General features: G+C 36.4%; 1 protein-coding gene across 7 annotated transcripts in view; it reads left to right on the top strand.

Moving 5' to 3' along the window:
• The window catches only part of PTPRK (protein tyrosine phosphatase receptor type K), a 452,587-nt gene that overhangs the window by 356,759 nt on the left and 79,819 nt on the right, over window positions 1-16,009 (top strand). For all 7 annotated transcript variants that reach the window (XM_036414972.2, XM_045572992.1, XM_045572993.1 and 4 more), the window contains exons 9-12: window positions 1,522-1,631; window positions 2,522-2,723; window positions 6,841-6,946; window positions 13,137-13,410. In XM_036414972.2, coding sequence (XP_036270865.1) covers window positions 1,522-1,631; window positions 2,522-2,723; window positions 6,841-6,946; window positions 13,137-13,410 — 692 coding nt within the window. The remainder of the gene's footprint in view (window positions 1-1,521; window positions 1,632-2,521; window positions 2,724-6,840; window positions 6,947-13,136; window positions 13,411-16,009) is intronic.

Below are 16,009 nucleotides of genomic sequence, written 5' to 3'. Positions count from 1 at the left end.
TGACATTTACAAATAGGACTGGAATGAAGGTTCCTCAAATCTTGACATACCTGGGGACACTTCAAAACTAGTTATATGGATTGTTGAGTTCTAAACTAGTATGATGTTTTCAAGCAGTTAGAATCTTAGCTTTAAGATAGTGAATTTCATTTAAAAGGCTGAAATAAAGATATTTGAACCTGTTCAGCTTAACAGTTTTAAAAATATATAATCATGTGTCTTTTTTAATTATATAAATTTAATAAGTGTAGCTTTAAAAGTCAGATTGACTATTGAGGGGTATTTCTTTTCTTAAAAATAGAATATTTATTATCTTATATAATCCATAAATAGGGTAGGCCTTATAGTTGAGTAGCAACTCAGTGATTCAGAAATATCAAAGAAGCCAGGTAGTCTCCATATCTGTGGTAGGCAATCCATACCTTGTTTCAGCTTTGGACTAGTTCTTCTGGTCACAAGATAGCTGCCAATAGGAACTTGGAAAAGCAGTGCCCTTAATTTCATACAATAGAAGAAAGGGAGAGAGAGAAGAAGAGAGATGATTGGGGAGAAGAGAGAAATGTCTTCCTTGAGGAAGGATATCTTCCTTAAATATGAACTATAAATGTTTTCATTTACTTTGGTTGAGCCAGTTTAGATTATATGTCCATTTTATGATCATTTAGAGTCACCAGCAAAATGCTACCCATTGATTTGCTTTGACTAATCATAATCTATGCTCTGAGTTAGAAATGGATAAACTTCCTGAATCAAATGGGTTATATGAGAGATCAATGGATAGTTGAGCAGAATTGGGATTCTCTTTGGAAGGAGGAGTGATAAGTAGCTAATTGACAGGGTTCCCTACACAAACCCACATTATGCCATTTCTCGTTCCCTGTGATCTCCTTGGTAGTTCAGCAACTTTGGTAACAGCCTTACAATTTGGCAGCATAAAGAGTGTGGAGTCCTGTGGACCTGAGTTTTAGCCTTGGGTTTGCTGTCTTCTAGTTTCCTGATTTCAGACACATGAGGCCACTTCCTTGAGCTTCTATTCCCTTATTTGTTAAGTAGCTTAATGTTGTTGATGGTGGAGCATTTCAATTCGGTACTATATAATTTTACTCTCTAGTCTAAAGAGTGTTCATTATTCTGTTTCATTATTGCATGAACTTTGTTTATAGAGACTCTTTTGGGTCTTATAATCTTCAAAATATCTTTCAGGAAAACACCTGAAAGCCCTGTTCATGAAACAAATGACAAATGAGATTTTCAAGTTATTAGAGACCTATTAAAGGAGTAAATTAGTTAATTTATTCAGTTCTCTAGGTGATAGAATATATTTTTTGAATAAAAATAATTTTGCAGTTGTATATATTATCTGTATTAGAAGCTTAAAACTGATCATATAAGCTTATTTTCTTTTTAAAGACATTTTATTTATTTTCAACTTAGTTGTCTAGCTTCTATAATGTGCTTTTTTTTTTTTTTTTTTTTTTTTTTAATGTAAGAAGTCTTATAACTAAATATATGTATTTGTAGTGCCTGGTCCTGTACCTGCCAATTCTCTTCAAGGAACATCCTTTGAAAATAAGATTTTCTTGAACTGGAAAGAGCCGATAGATCCAAATGGAGTCATCACCCAATATGAGGTATTGGGAGGACAAGGAAGTTAATTGAAATGTGGATTACAGGGAGAGTAAAAGGAAAAGGAAATAAGGGAAAATGAGTGAGGATTAAGAGAGCTGGGAGTCCTCGCTTCAGTCTGGGGCATCACTCCAGTAGCTCCCTCCTTCCCCTCATAGCAGGTTTCACACCGCTCTGCAGGGGCAAATACAAATTAACCTCCATCTTTGTTGGGTTAATTTGCATACTCACTCTGATTGGCTGTGGGTGTAGTGGAGTGATGGTTAATTTGCATGTTTCTCTTTTATTAGGTAAGATATATATTATAAACCTGACTATATTTAAACTTTAAATATAAATTATCATCTTATTTTAAAGTATAATATTTTTAAAGAATAAAAGAATGGATTATTTTAATTATAATATAAGTGTGTAGTTCTGTTCCTGCATAGCCAGTGTTGATTAAAGCATAAAGTGCTTACATTTCTAGTGGCTACAGAGTGCATTATGGGGATGGGACTCACTAATGCAGTCTTATAATTTGTGAGTACATTAGCATACTTAAATACATTTACATAAAAATTATGTAAATTGGGCAAAGTATAGATTAAGTTAATTAAAACAAACATTTGTTGAACATATTCTGGATTTCATATGCATTAAAATATTCAACTATAAGATTATGTATTTATACTTAAGTACACTATTTTTTATAAAATAAAATAAATATGTATTGGTCTAATCATGGAGATAATAGATTCAGGATGTAACCATATCAGAATGAGAAGGAAAGGATGGAAATAAAAATGTAATTCACTCCACAAATACCCTTGAATGCTATCTTATTTAAGAGGATTTATGTAAAATTTATTATGATATACTGGATATGTAATAGGAAATATATTTCTTAAAACAGGTTAGCTACAGCAGCATAAGATCTTTTGATCCTGCAGTTCCAGTGGCTGGACCTCCACAAACTGTATCAAATTTATGGAACAGCACACACCATGTCTTTATGCATCTCCATCCTGGAACCACATACCAGTTCTTCATAAAAGCCAGCACTGTCAAAGGCTTTGGGCCAGCCACAGCCATCAATGTGACAACCAATATCTCAGGTATGTAAATGAGAAAAGGATTGGTTTGTAATTGTATGTCACAGAGACTCACATATACACTGAGTATAGTTTGTCTCACGTATTGAATCCTTAATATTATTCATGAGAGAAGGCACTTCAAATAATTATTTAAATACAGATTTTTCTTGGTTATATTTCCAAGCCCAAATGCATCTGAAATAGTCAGTTTTAATCAACAGTCGTCTTTTTTAAAAATTACCTCTTTATTAAATAGAAAGCTTTAGAAGTTCATTTTATATATATATATATATTAGGCCTATAATATATATATACACATATATGTATATTAGGCCTATTATATATATATATATATATATATATATATATATATATATATGTATGTATATTAGGCCTATAATAATTTTGAGGAGTTGTTAATATGGTATCAGATCTTTACTGAAAAATTGATTTTATTCAAGATGATCCTTGCTCTGCTATCTTAGTAACATACACCTTTGTCTCTCTGCTCCATTTTTACTGAGATTCTGATAATTTTAAACAAATAAGAGCTTTTCTTTCTCTTAGAATCTTACATAAATTTACCTAGATATTACAATGGCAGTGTGTTAGGTTGATAAACAAATACAATTACATTTTCAATATGTTATGCTCATAGTTTCATAGTTTACATTTGACTAGATTGTTTACAGATGTGACTTCTTCAGTCAAGTCATCAATTAAACCCTATTAAACTTTTTGTCAGAAATTAGCATTGTAAAATGCCCCAAATCCAGCTTATATAATTCTGAATATAATTTGTTTATGATTAGTAAAATAAGTATATATTATATATATAATGAGTTAACACTGAAAATATTAACAAACTTAATATATTAAAATACAAATTATGCATTTCTAAGGTTTTTTTTTTTTTAATTCTAGTTGTATATAAAAGTGGTATAATATATTATTAAAAATTTTCTACCATTGTTCTCAATTGGTAACATTTGCATCAGAAAAAAGCTACTTAAATTTTAAGTCCAAAATTTTATTTGGAAATATTTTAAAAAAATACAAAACATTAGAAATATATATCATGAAAAATTAACTGTTCCAGTATGAGCTATAATTTCTTTAAAATATTTTTGTCACTTTACTAGAAAATATATGAGTTTGTGATACCATGATATAGTGAGACATGCTGCCTGCATTCCAGAATTAGCATGAGTATTATAAATAACTAATATCTTTCAACAGAGATATCTACAGAATTTTCATAAATTTGTGAAATTGATAGCATTGAACAAATGGATCATAATGAAAGACTGAACACCCATTTAGCACTTTTTTAAATTATTTTATTGCACTTCCAGTTGAAGCAACCTGTATACATGGGTACTCGATTTGAATTTTAAAAACTTGATGCAATCACTATATCTTGGGAACACATAGTACTCAAACTCAGGCTGACAAAATTTATGATTGTGGTTCTAAGCATCACTTGAAAGGTTAAGAATTTATTGTTATTTATCCAATGAGTCCAGTGGTTCTATTCCTCAGTATTTTAAAAGTAGTTTAAATAAACATGAAATAGTTATTGGAGAAATGCTGCTTGGAGACATGATTTATATATTTGTGTGTGTATGTAATGTCTGTTGATTCTACTTCCTAAATAATTCTCAGATTATGTTCCTCTTTGCAATGTCACTGTATCTTCCTAATTAGACTATAAATTAAACAGACCATTGAAGTGTCTCTCTAAGCAGTATCCTTGCCTTTATACAACATATATTTCTTTTTTAACTCCCCTTCCCCAATCTATATATATATAAGTCTAAGCGACTGGTCGACCAGCTGACCATTTAACCTGTAGCTATGAAGTGCACTGACCACCAGGGGACATACACTCAATGCAGGAGCTGCTGAGCTGCGGTGACTTGGCAGCTGCATTTCCCGGGTGATGCACTCAGAACTGGACCTCTAGTCGTTAGGCTCCCCACTTTGGGTCTGGCTCCCCACCAGGTCTCTTGCCCATTGCAGAGGTTGAGGTTGTGGCTCTGGCCCTTGCAGAAACTTTCTGACTCAATTACCTAAATGATAAGATGTGCAGGACCTACTGGCTGTGGCTCCGATGTCTGGCACCCACGCTGGCCCAACCGCTTTATATCTATTTCCAGTGGAAGCAGCAATTTTTCCCGCTACCCTTCTCTGCTGGGACGGCTGCAGCTTCCCTTCTTCCAGACAGTAGGCAACCTCCAGGGAGGGAAGGAGGCAAAGGAGCAGCTCAGGTGGGAAGAAGGAGGTTCTCACTGCCACAGAGCCTGGACAGGAGCCTGACATTGAGCAGAGCCTCGGCAGACTATTATAGATTCCAGGCTAAGCAAATCCTATTTTGCAGTTAATGCCCACAAGTCATCAGTTACCGCCAAATTTAGGGTAAAGTGAGATGAAAGAAGCAAGACAGACATAGAGAGAGAAAGTGATATAATATTGAGAGAAAAGAGGAGGGAGCCCAATTCCGGGGTGTGTCACCCGAGAACCACCCTCTCTCAATCAGGGATTTCTCAAGGGATGTCTGAGAGTCACTTTGGGCCTGATCCCTACAGGCCAGGCTGAGGGACCCCACCAGTGCACAAACCCATGCACAGGGCCTCTAGTCTAACATATTGTATTTAGTGGGATAAAATCCAATCATTCATGCATGGTTAGCATTTGTGTCTCTTCATTGTATAGTTCCTCCCATTCACCACTCCTAACTGTGGACACAAAGTTCAGGTATATTAAACTGCTTATAGTCATTAGAACACATCTTGTCATTTTGTGTTAGGTGTCTTCAACCCTACTGTTTTCTCTCTCTGGAATTTGAGTATATGCCCTCTCTTTCTGGTGAGTTTTTACTCTTTTAACATTCAGCTTAAGCATCACCCAAACCCTGAAGCCTTTCCCGCTTCATCTTCCCTTTTTCCAACACTAGTTTAGGGTAGTGCTCTCCAGGTGTGGTTTCCAGGTCAACCCCATCAATGTCATGTGGAAAATCTCTAGAAAGACACATTGTCAGGCCCCTCCCCAGACCTACTGAATCAGAAACTCTGGAAGAAAGTGATGGCAATTTGTGTTTTAAGAAGCCATCTAGGTGCTTCAAATCCATCTAGTGTAGAGACCACTCTTTTAGCAAATTAACTGTCTTCCTCTTTTGGTCACCTAAAATTCTGCTATAAATTTTTATGACTCTCGTTTCTGATGAACTGTGATGCCCTCCTTTTAATTCTGCTAATATAAGAGGCCACACTTCACTTTCCTTTCTATTTAGAGCTCATTGTGTGTACTCAGTAAATGTTCGATGAATGAATGAACTACTTTAAAAATTGATCAGATGCCACTTGTTCTGTTATTCTAATAATGCACACATTTCACAGATTATAGACTCCTGCAAACATCCTTCTCAATGGAAATAATTAAAAGCCAATTGAGGCTACTTTTTCAACCAGTTGGAGAAGGAAGTTCCCCTCTCCCCAAACATTATCAAACATTTGGAAAATGTATCTTTCTTCTTTTCAGGAATCTAGCAACTATTGTGTTAGTTTGTGGTAAATAAAAATGAATGTTCCCATTCCCAGTCATCACACGTCCTTGATATCCTTGGTATGTTCCTTATTGTAACCACAATGGTGAAAATGGCCCAGACACCAATACGGGATCGTTGTACAACCACAAGCCCCTGAAGGACACCTCCTCTCCAGGCATCCTTTACAGCACTTCCACCATTCTTATCTCCACATCCCCATGTGTAGCTCCATTACCATGGCTCCTGAGAGTCTCCACTGTTTCCACCTTCATCCCATCCCATCATTGTTGAATTCAAGGACTCGGGGAAACTAAAACCTGAAACAGCTTCACAAAGTGTTTGGGGTGTGTCACACATTGCCAATTTATTATTTAAATTTTAATAATTCTTGACTCTATATCTTCTGCTGTCCTAGATTCCCCGGGTTAACATTCACTGGTATATGTTATTCTACAAAATAAGGTTCATTTCAGACAATTAAGTATTAAAGTGATGTTTTTCCTTGGTCAGGATCATTTATTCAACCTGAAATATGATATGTTACTGTTAATTGATTGAAACTTTTTTTTTTTCTCATTAATTCCTCATCAGCTCCAACTTTGCCTGACTATGAAGGAGTTGATGCCTCTCTCAATGAAACTGCCACCACAATAACTGTATTGTTGAGACCAGCACAGGCCAAAGGTGCCCCTATCAGGTAAGAGGGGGGGGAAATAGTTAAAGGGATAAAACAGCCAAAGTGAGCGATGTTTTCTCATAGTTACTGAGCAGCCAATATACTAGTAGTGAGTAGATCATTTCTCTGAGACAATCATTTGCCAATTACTATCAGGAGCTTTATTTCTGTTTTATTTTGTTTCATTTTTTCATTTGGAAAAAGCCTGAGATAGATAGACTTGTAGTTAAGAGAAGAATGCTAAGGGGATTTTTGAGATATTCATGAATTCAATCATTCACCTCTCTGTGCTGTTTGATTTAAGAGCATAGCTCTTTTATTTTTTTTTTTCCAGTCCCATTTCATTTCACTTCCTCTGTTGATATCTATGGTATATGAGTTTTGAAGGTCTTTGTCTGAAATAGAATGCGAAAATACCTCCTATCCAATGCATCAAATCCTTTATGCATAACTTCACAAGAATGATTGAAAAATAGGAAGCTTTGAGAAAATAAAAGTAGAATGAATGTAGCCTATGTGACCTTTTAATTCCTAAGTTGTTGCTTATCAGGAATTCCATAGGAAATATTAAAATTCAATTTCTGTTTCCTTTATCTTTCCAGTATTAAAATCTCTCATCCTCCATAAAATTATGACCTATGTTTTCAGGGATTGAGTCAAATTATGCTGATCATTTTAAGTAAATATTTAAAACTGATGCAAGTTTCTATTAAAATGTTGCAGATTTTTGTGGATACTTTTGTTTTCATACTTCTATTGAGAAATAAATCAAGGCACAAAAAACAGTGCAGATATTTCATATTTGACTTATCTCAAGTTGTTTACATGTTCATTAAAAAGTAAAATTAATCTTTATTTTATGTGTATAATGAATGCATTTGACCTTATAAGCATATACTAACCGTTTAGATAATCCTATGTCACTAGAAAGAAAGAAGTATAATGATAAAACAACCTTAGTTCATTAAGAAAACTCTCATGAGTCTGTCTGGCTAATATGCCTGGGACTACCACAGCAGAGAAGAAGAATGATGACTGAATACTCTTGTAGAATAAACACCTGGGAAACATTGGCTACTTGAAAAAGCAAAGTAAGAATGCAATGCTATTCATGAATCGATAAACTGTGAGTGAGTCTGATTGTTGATCCAAAAGAGAAAGAGAAAATGCTTTCATTCAACATCTTTTTCTATTGACAAGTAGTCGGAATCATTCACACATCCTATCTGTGATAAAATTTACTTTGTATGCGTTCCATTCTGCTACTGTTTTTTAGATGAGCTGCCAGGTATTTGCTTTTATCTTATAAAAGTTAAATATTTGAGTGAATTCAGTTTTATTTAATGTAAGTTGGAAACACAGTGTATTATTTATCTGTATAACATAGTATGCACTAACTCTCTAATCATTTAATCAATTTATTACACAAATATTGACTGACCAGGTATTAGGTGTCAGGCATAGTGCTAGGCAATAGAAACTTGCAAAGATTAAAATGATCACAACAAAACACAGAGCCTGTCTCCCTGTTTGTCATAGACAATGCGAACTGTCTTAGCCTTCCTTGTAAATCCTTTGCTCAAAGCTGGTATTCAGACAATTTGTTGAATTAAATCAAATATCCTTCTTCTATTTTTTTTATCTAACACAAATTATTAATTACCAAAAATCCACATAGTTTGAATTCATAGTTATGCGAATAATTCTTGTTCATCATATATTCTCTTTTTCTAACAGACATGCACCTCTTTGTACTTTTTGGAAAGACATTTGGCCTTTTCTGAAATTGAGCCCAATGTCTGAGAACTACCAATTTTACACTTTGAAGATAAGTGCTCAAATAAATTTAATACTGCGAGAAGAAATAATTAAATGAAATATAAAAAAATAAAAAGTATTTTAAACTGATAATCTAATCTTATCATTTCCATTTTTAAGTATTTTTTTAAGATATATATTTTTTTAATTTCTGTGAGGGAGATGAAGATGGAGATAGAAATAGAAATATCAATGATGAGAAGGAATCATTGCCTCTTGCACACCCCACACTGGGGATCGAGCCTGTAACCTGGCATGTATCAAACTATGACCTCCTGGTTCATAGGTTTAATGCTCATCCACTGAGCCACACTGGCCAACCTCCTTTAAAAAAAAAAAGATCTGTCCATGTATCTGTTTTCACCCATCGGTGGGGGGCCTAGTGGTAGAACCAGACTGGTCTAGTTGGCAATTTGGCTTCCAATGAATCCAGCCTCTTTGCTTTTTTTAAATCCTCTAATCATATCATCCTGTCTTCTTTCCTCTGACCACATTCCTATCTTCGGTATTGCTTGTAGTAATTAGAGCCTTATCTTGACACTTAACTTGTCCAGCTCTATAATTTCTTTGAAAATGAGGGCCCGACTTGATGACATAAAAAATTCCAAAGCACTATCTATATGGTCTGGTACTTCACATCTTTTATTGGATCCTTATTACTACCTTCAAGTTTTAAAACTCACTTTCTAGCCAGGTTCTTTCTGTCAGTCTGTCTGAATCTCTTCTTTGTCAATGCTTGTTGCCATTCCCAGTCTGTTTGTGGCTCAACTCCTCCCCTCCCAATAAAAGCCATACCTATTTAGCACCTAGCTCAGTCTCCTGAGAGCATCCATCAGTTACCTTTGTTTGCTATCATAAGCTCCAAATATTAGGATCTTTCTTTACTTACATTACAGAATGACTAGCCTCTGCCAGACTGCATTTCATCATCCATTTGTCCCGACTCCAGTGAAATATCTAATTATTTCTGCTTGGGCCTTGCTAATGTCAAACAAACTCCATTTCTAAGAGCCTCTGTCATAGCACCTGTGAAATCCTTGTTGGATAGAGTTTGCTCCTTAATGTTTTTATAAATTCATTCATTCAATAGCATTCAGTGTGTGCTAGGTGCTGAGCTGGATACTTGGAATATACCCCAGATAGTATATTACAAGGGAGATAAAACAGATCAACAATAGACTTTGTTAAAGTTAATGCCACGATTTTGAGCTTAATTACTCAGATATGAAGAGCAGGAAATACGATGGCAACCTAAATTAAAATTAAAACCTTTATTCTTGTTCATCAAAATGTTGGTGGTGGTGGCTTTAAGATCTTGGGAAGTCTGTTCATAAGAGAAATACTAAGACATTGGAACTGGAGAAAATCTCCTGAAGCTTTAAGGAGACATTTTAAATTAAAAAAAAAAAAAAAAAAAAAGAGGGAATATGAATTGTATAAACTTTGTTATCTGGTGTCACTAAGAATGTGTACAAACTGAAACTAGTCAGATTCATAGATAGTTTAGTTATTAGCAGTTGAAAAATCCATTGCAGGCTGTCATTGATAATTTTGGGTCTACCTCCAACATTTTTTAAGCATTGCATCAAGGAAACTATCTACCAGATGCATCATATACTCACTTTTTGAGTATATGTCAAATAAAGTCAAAATCCCTTTGTGTTTGTTTTTTTTTTAGTCTTATAAACTGAAGAGAAATTGTATGATGAAATGTCATTATTTGGCCTCCCGCAAAATTAAAAATGACTACATTCCAGTGTTTAATTACAATGGATTATAGCATAGTGAAATCATTTTTAGTTTTTTAATATAAGGAAATCATATTTTGAGTACTGAGTGAAGATTCATAATGCCAGTAAATTGATTTTAACTTAACTGTAGAAATATTTTTTAAATGTAATTAAAAGGAATGGGGAATACATGAAATATGGGTAGAGTGAGTAAGCTCTTCAAGTGACTTTGGAATATTTTAAATTGCTAGAGTACTAAGCTCAAATAATATTTAAATCTAGCTGGAATTAAGTACCATTAGGCAATTAGACAACCAGGAGGATGAGAAAGCACAGGCCCATTTCATGTAATCAGTCAAATCACTTTTAATTTGATTTCTCATTCCGTGTTTTCTGTCCTTTAATTAATTTGTATTGATAAATAAGAGAGTAGAGGGGGAAAGGAACTGTCCAAACTATAAGTAAAATAATATGGTTGGAGAAGAGCTAGCACAGACAAATTGAACAATGAAAGGAAAAGATATTATTTTTTTAATGAGTTAAGTCACTTTTAGTTTAGTCCATCTTAAGTTCAATGAGGTCCCTCCAAAAGAGCAGATTGTACTTTTTCTTCCTTCACCTCCCCTCCAATAGCAGCTGTTTGCTTTGTTCCTCGTCGATCTGGAGTGATGAGCTGTTTTGAATGAAATTTCTTATTTTTGTAATATATTACCTGTGTCAATTTAATAGAATTAGTTAAGACTGAATGTGTGCTTGTATCGGTTTACCTACATATATTAGTATGTAAGTATCCATTGAATATGAAAACATATGTAATACAAATATAGATTCTAAGTTGAAAATGAGCAGGAAAAAAAATAGTAGGTGTGCTTAATATGGCATATGCCAGCTATGATTTTTTTTTTCTTCTTTCTCTCTGTCTATGCTTAATATTTCTTAGCTGGATTTCATGGTTGGATTTAGACCAAGTTATCTTTGACCCTAAAATTGATGCTCTAGCCACCATATTAACAAGAGGCTCCTCCATGGACCCCTTGAGAGCATGTATGTTGTAAAGAGCATTTCTAGGAGCTTTCAGACCCAGCCTGGCAGAGATATAGAAAATGATGCAGTTCATATAATTTCAAATAACATAGACTTCTGCCTTAGTTGTTTGCCCAAATCTGAATTTCTGGCATTAATAAAATGTTCATACTATTTCTAAAGGAAAGAAGATAGATACCAACCTACCAATTTCTTAACACTATTTTAATGGGAAATTGAAACTTGAATAATTAAAGGGGGGATTAATTTATAAAGTTCTTTGTTAAATATATGAAGGTCTTCTGTTTGTAGGTATAACACAATTTATATTAAACTAGAATTTCATAGCAGATTCTAATCTAGTATAAAATTTGTCTTAATTGTCATACAGGCAGATTCAATCTCTCCCCCTACACCCTGCCCCGTGTATGTGTGTGTGTGTGTGTGTGTGTGTGTGTGTGTGTCTGTGTGTGGGTCTGTGTGTCTTTTTATCTCCTTACCTTTTTTTTTTCCTTTTTATGGAAGTTCATTAAAGAAAATAGTCTATTTCCTCTGGAAATCCATTTAACAGCACCTATTTTTCCTGTATTGATTGATCATATTTTCCTGGAGACTCAGAGTCAAGCATGCAGCTCTCCACACAGTTTTTTCATATTCAGTTCATGTATGGGACCACAAGTCACTTTCTAACAACTTTCTGGACTTCTGAAGCATAATTCTTTTATATTATTGAACAATATGTAAATATATTAATAACTTTCTTGGGGATGCATTTCCTAAAAATGTTTGCCTAAAGAATGTCCTCTGGAGAAAGGATAGTATTGATAGAGCAGTTTCAGAAATTTATAAAAAATATAAGTGGTCAGGCAGATCTTGATTTTAAAATTGCATTTTTTTTTTCTTTCCTCTGTAATATAACAGCTATTACAGAAAAGTTGAAGACATTTAAGGAAGACATTGAAGGGTTTAGGTTTTGAGATTTAATAGGCCAGATGCCATCTGCTTCTGCAATTGGTAACATTTTATTATTAACAACCGGAGACGGAAGAGGCAGTCTATTTTGGGGGCGAGGACAGATTTCTGTCCATCTGTGCCCGCGTGGCAGCACGTCACTGGTGCTGTGGATCCACAGGGCTGTGAGCCACAGCGAGTCGGGGGCAAGGTCACAGGTGGGAAGACCTCAGCACATTCTATCTCCTGATTCTGCAAACCAGAGCCTCGAGCTCCGCCCCGGGCAGCCATTCTGCTGGGCCTTGGAGCTTGGCCTTCCATGCCTTCATTTCAAAGGAAAATGTTAACTTGAACTATTTCACAATATCAGACAAGTGATTTATGGTGTGCCTCTGGTCAATGTCAGGTTCCTTATTAGGGTGACTCATTTCTTAACAGGTAAAAGTGTGTAGAGGTCTTTCCTGATCTTTTAAAACACTTTTCACTCCCTCCGTCATCACGGTGGGGTTGGCATCCATGTGCGATTCTGTCTGACTGCAAAATAGCTGAAAACAAGAGAGCAGGGTGTGAAGACTGACTTTCAAGATTTTGCGAAGTGTTGCCTGCTACTGCCCGATACTTCATTCTCCTTGTGAGAACACTTAGCATGTGGCATCTCTGAGTGCTTTTATTTTCTCTTTCCCGTGAAGTGCTTACCAGATTGTGGTGGAGGAGCTGCACCCGCACCGGACGAAGCGAGAGGCGGGAGCGATGGAGTGCTACCAGGTCCCCGTCACCTACCAGAACGCCGTGAGCGGGGGTGCGCCCTACTACTTTGCCGCAGAGCTGCCCCCTGGGAACCTGCCTGAGCCTGCCCCCTTCACCGTGGGGGACAACAGGACCTACCAGGGCTTTTGGAATCCCCCTCTGGCACCACGCAAGGGGTACAACATCTATTTCCAGGCAATGAGCAGTGTGGAGAAGGTAAGCCTCCTGCAAGATTTGCTTCTTCACTGCCCGGAGATACAGCTGCAGACAGATGTTATCAATGCTCAGTAGCATCATCTGTCAGTTAAAAAAAAACAAAAAACAGAGCTGGGTGGGCGAGGGAGGATACTTGATGTGTAGGGGGGCTGTTGCTTCTGCTCCCAGCAACGTGCATGGTTTTGAGCCGGGGGCTCCACGTGTTCCCTTGCACAGGATCCCTGTTTCCTAGTAACTGCTTCTATGAACCTGCTTCCAGCAAGCTCACAAGAGCAGTTGTGAGCAAAACACTTTGGGAAGGGGTGTGTGTGTGTGTGTGTGTGTGTGTGTGTGTGTGTGTGTGTAGGGAGGGGGGGACTTGCTGCTGGGACTGGAGCCCTGGTGAATATGGGCCATTGTTCTGTCCTCTTGGCTCAGGAGTGGCGCACTTCAGAAGATTACATCGACTGCAGGACCAACAGAATGCGTGTCCCGCGGCAGGCTAATAAACCCTTACAAACTTCTCAGGAGGGTACAAGCCGAGTAGTAAATAACAAGTAACAATCCCCCGATTACACACAGGACACCTGCGGTCCGGCTGACAGAACCTAAACAGAAGGCTGCCCGGCGAGGGCTGGATGCTGGGCCCGTGGAGGAGTCTGTTCTCCAGCTCCCTGGCCGCCCCTCCTTTTCCCATTTTGGACGCAGTGGTGTTGAGCACCGCCACTGATCCCCAATGAATATTGAAAAGGAAAACACAACAGGAAGTTAGAAGCTACCAGCGGCTCCATGCATGGGGAAATAACCTGGCCTTTCATGCCTCATGCTGGTCTCTGTGAAAGATTTTCTTCCCTAAAACTTATCTAATTTATCTTTTCCCGGAGAGAGATAGAAAAAAAAAACAACAACAAAAAAAAAACATTAAGAATAGAAAATGCCCACCATTTGGAATCCACTAGCACAATGACATTTTTTGTTTACGAGTAGCTTTATAGGAAATTGCTGGGTCTGGGTAATTGAGTCCCTGAGGTGGGTACGTGAGAGGTGTGGTGAAGTATGTGCTATCTAGTTGCAGCAGTTATATGTAGGAATAGCTTAACTGGAAAACATAACAATGCATTTATATTTCTGCAGGGACCATGAGAGAGTAGGGTATTGACTGGTTGCTTTTGAATGAAAACTTTACCTTCCTGCTTACCCTAAAGGGTTGGTTTAAAAGAATATGGCAGAGAAAAATGCCCCAGACCATTTTCTAAAATGCACCCCAGAGCCAGAGGGGTGAAAATGCTCTTCTCGTCTTCTAGTATATTTTTTCATGGGAGGGAATCTTTCCAGGCAAGTCAGCTGCCCACTTCCCACCTGCACATCATTCCCTACCTTTGGTAATACCAGGCTGTTCAAAAGACAAATGACTGTAGAAGTGAATATTCCATTCTAAATTTAGAGAAATGGGTTGAAAGCATATTTCTGTGTTTGGGTATTCATATAGAAGAGTTGATAGAGTACAATTTAACTTTTGTAATTTCGTGTGTGGTATGAGAGGAGAATTAATGAATGCATGTTATTTATAAAGGATTTTATGTGGCACTCTTTAAAAAGCTTTCCTGCCATAGCTGGTTTGGCTCAGTGAATAGAGCATCAGCCCACAGACTGAATGGTCCCAGGTTCGATTCCAGTCAAGGGCACTTGCCCAGGTTGCGGGCTCAATCCCCTGTAGAGAATGTGCATGAGACAGCCAATCAATGATTTTCTGTCATCATTGATATTTCCATCTGTCTTTCCTTCTCCCTTCCTCTTGAAAATAAAAAAATATATATTTTTCATAAACAAAAGCAAGCTTTCTTATGCACAGCCTCTTCTAAATGTTTATCTACACGTGTTATAATCAAAGTACAGAGTAACAACAATATATTTCAGTTCCCCTGGCAAAGAGTTTTTAAATTGGCATGGCTCCTACCAGCGATGATTGGTAATCCTGATAGAGTTAACATTTGCTTTTAGGAGATCAAAATCCTATCAGGGCTCTACAGGAAAGTGAACTAACCTCTGGCCATTCACTGTGAAGGCCTGAGGTCACAGTGAAGGAATAGAAGTGCATACTTTCATGTTTAATTACTGATTCCCCTTCAAGAATTTATTTTACTTAATTTAAAAATAAATGATTAAGAGAGAATTGTAAGCTCTTAGTTTATCAAGATATAGAACTACTCAAGATGCAGTTATAAATGCATCTAAAAAACAAATAGCCCCTGTCTTGTTTACTGGCTTTAACATCTTTTCCAACTTCTTGTATATTCAAACATGTGAGCTGACTGAGCTTAAGTCTGGGAATTGTAGGTCTAAAATGTGTTCCAACTCCCAGTGCCACCCCAGAGCATTAAAAAAAAAAAAAAAAAAAAAAAGGAAAAGATAATTTGTGTCCTTTCAATGTCTACTATTTCCTATCTGTCTAACAAGAGGAGGAAAATAATCACACCAAGTAAGATTTATTCCCTAACAACTAAATTAAAAAGAAAAAAGAACATAAATTATGTTCAGATAAATTATGTTGCAACTGTGATGTAATTTATTTTACTCCTCACACAAGGATATGTGGGAGTTTTTTTAATTGATTTTTAGA

Source organism: Pipistrellus kuhlii, unplaced genomic scaffold (assembly GCF_014108245.1).
Source record: "Pipistrellus kuhlii isolate mPipKuh1 unplaced genomic scaffold, mPipKuh1.p scaffold_m20_p_5, whole genome shotgun sequence".
In the NCBI taxonomy this organism is placed as follows: Eukaryota; Metazoa; Chordata; class Mammalia; order Chiroptera; family Vespertilionidae; genus Pipistrellus; species Pipistrellus kuhlii.
The sequence above is the reverse complement of the archived record's forward strand: the minus strand, read 5'-3'. Positions and strand labels throughout refer to the sequence as shown.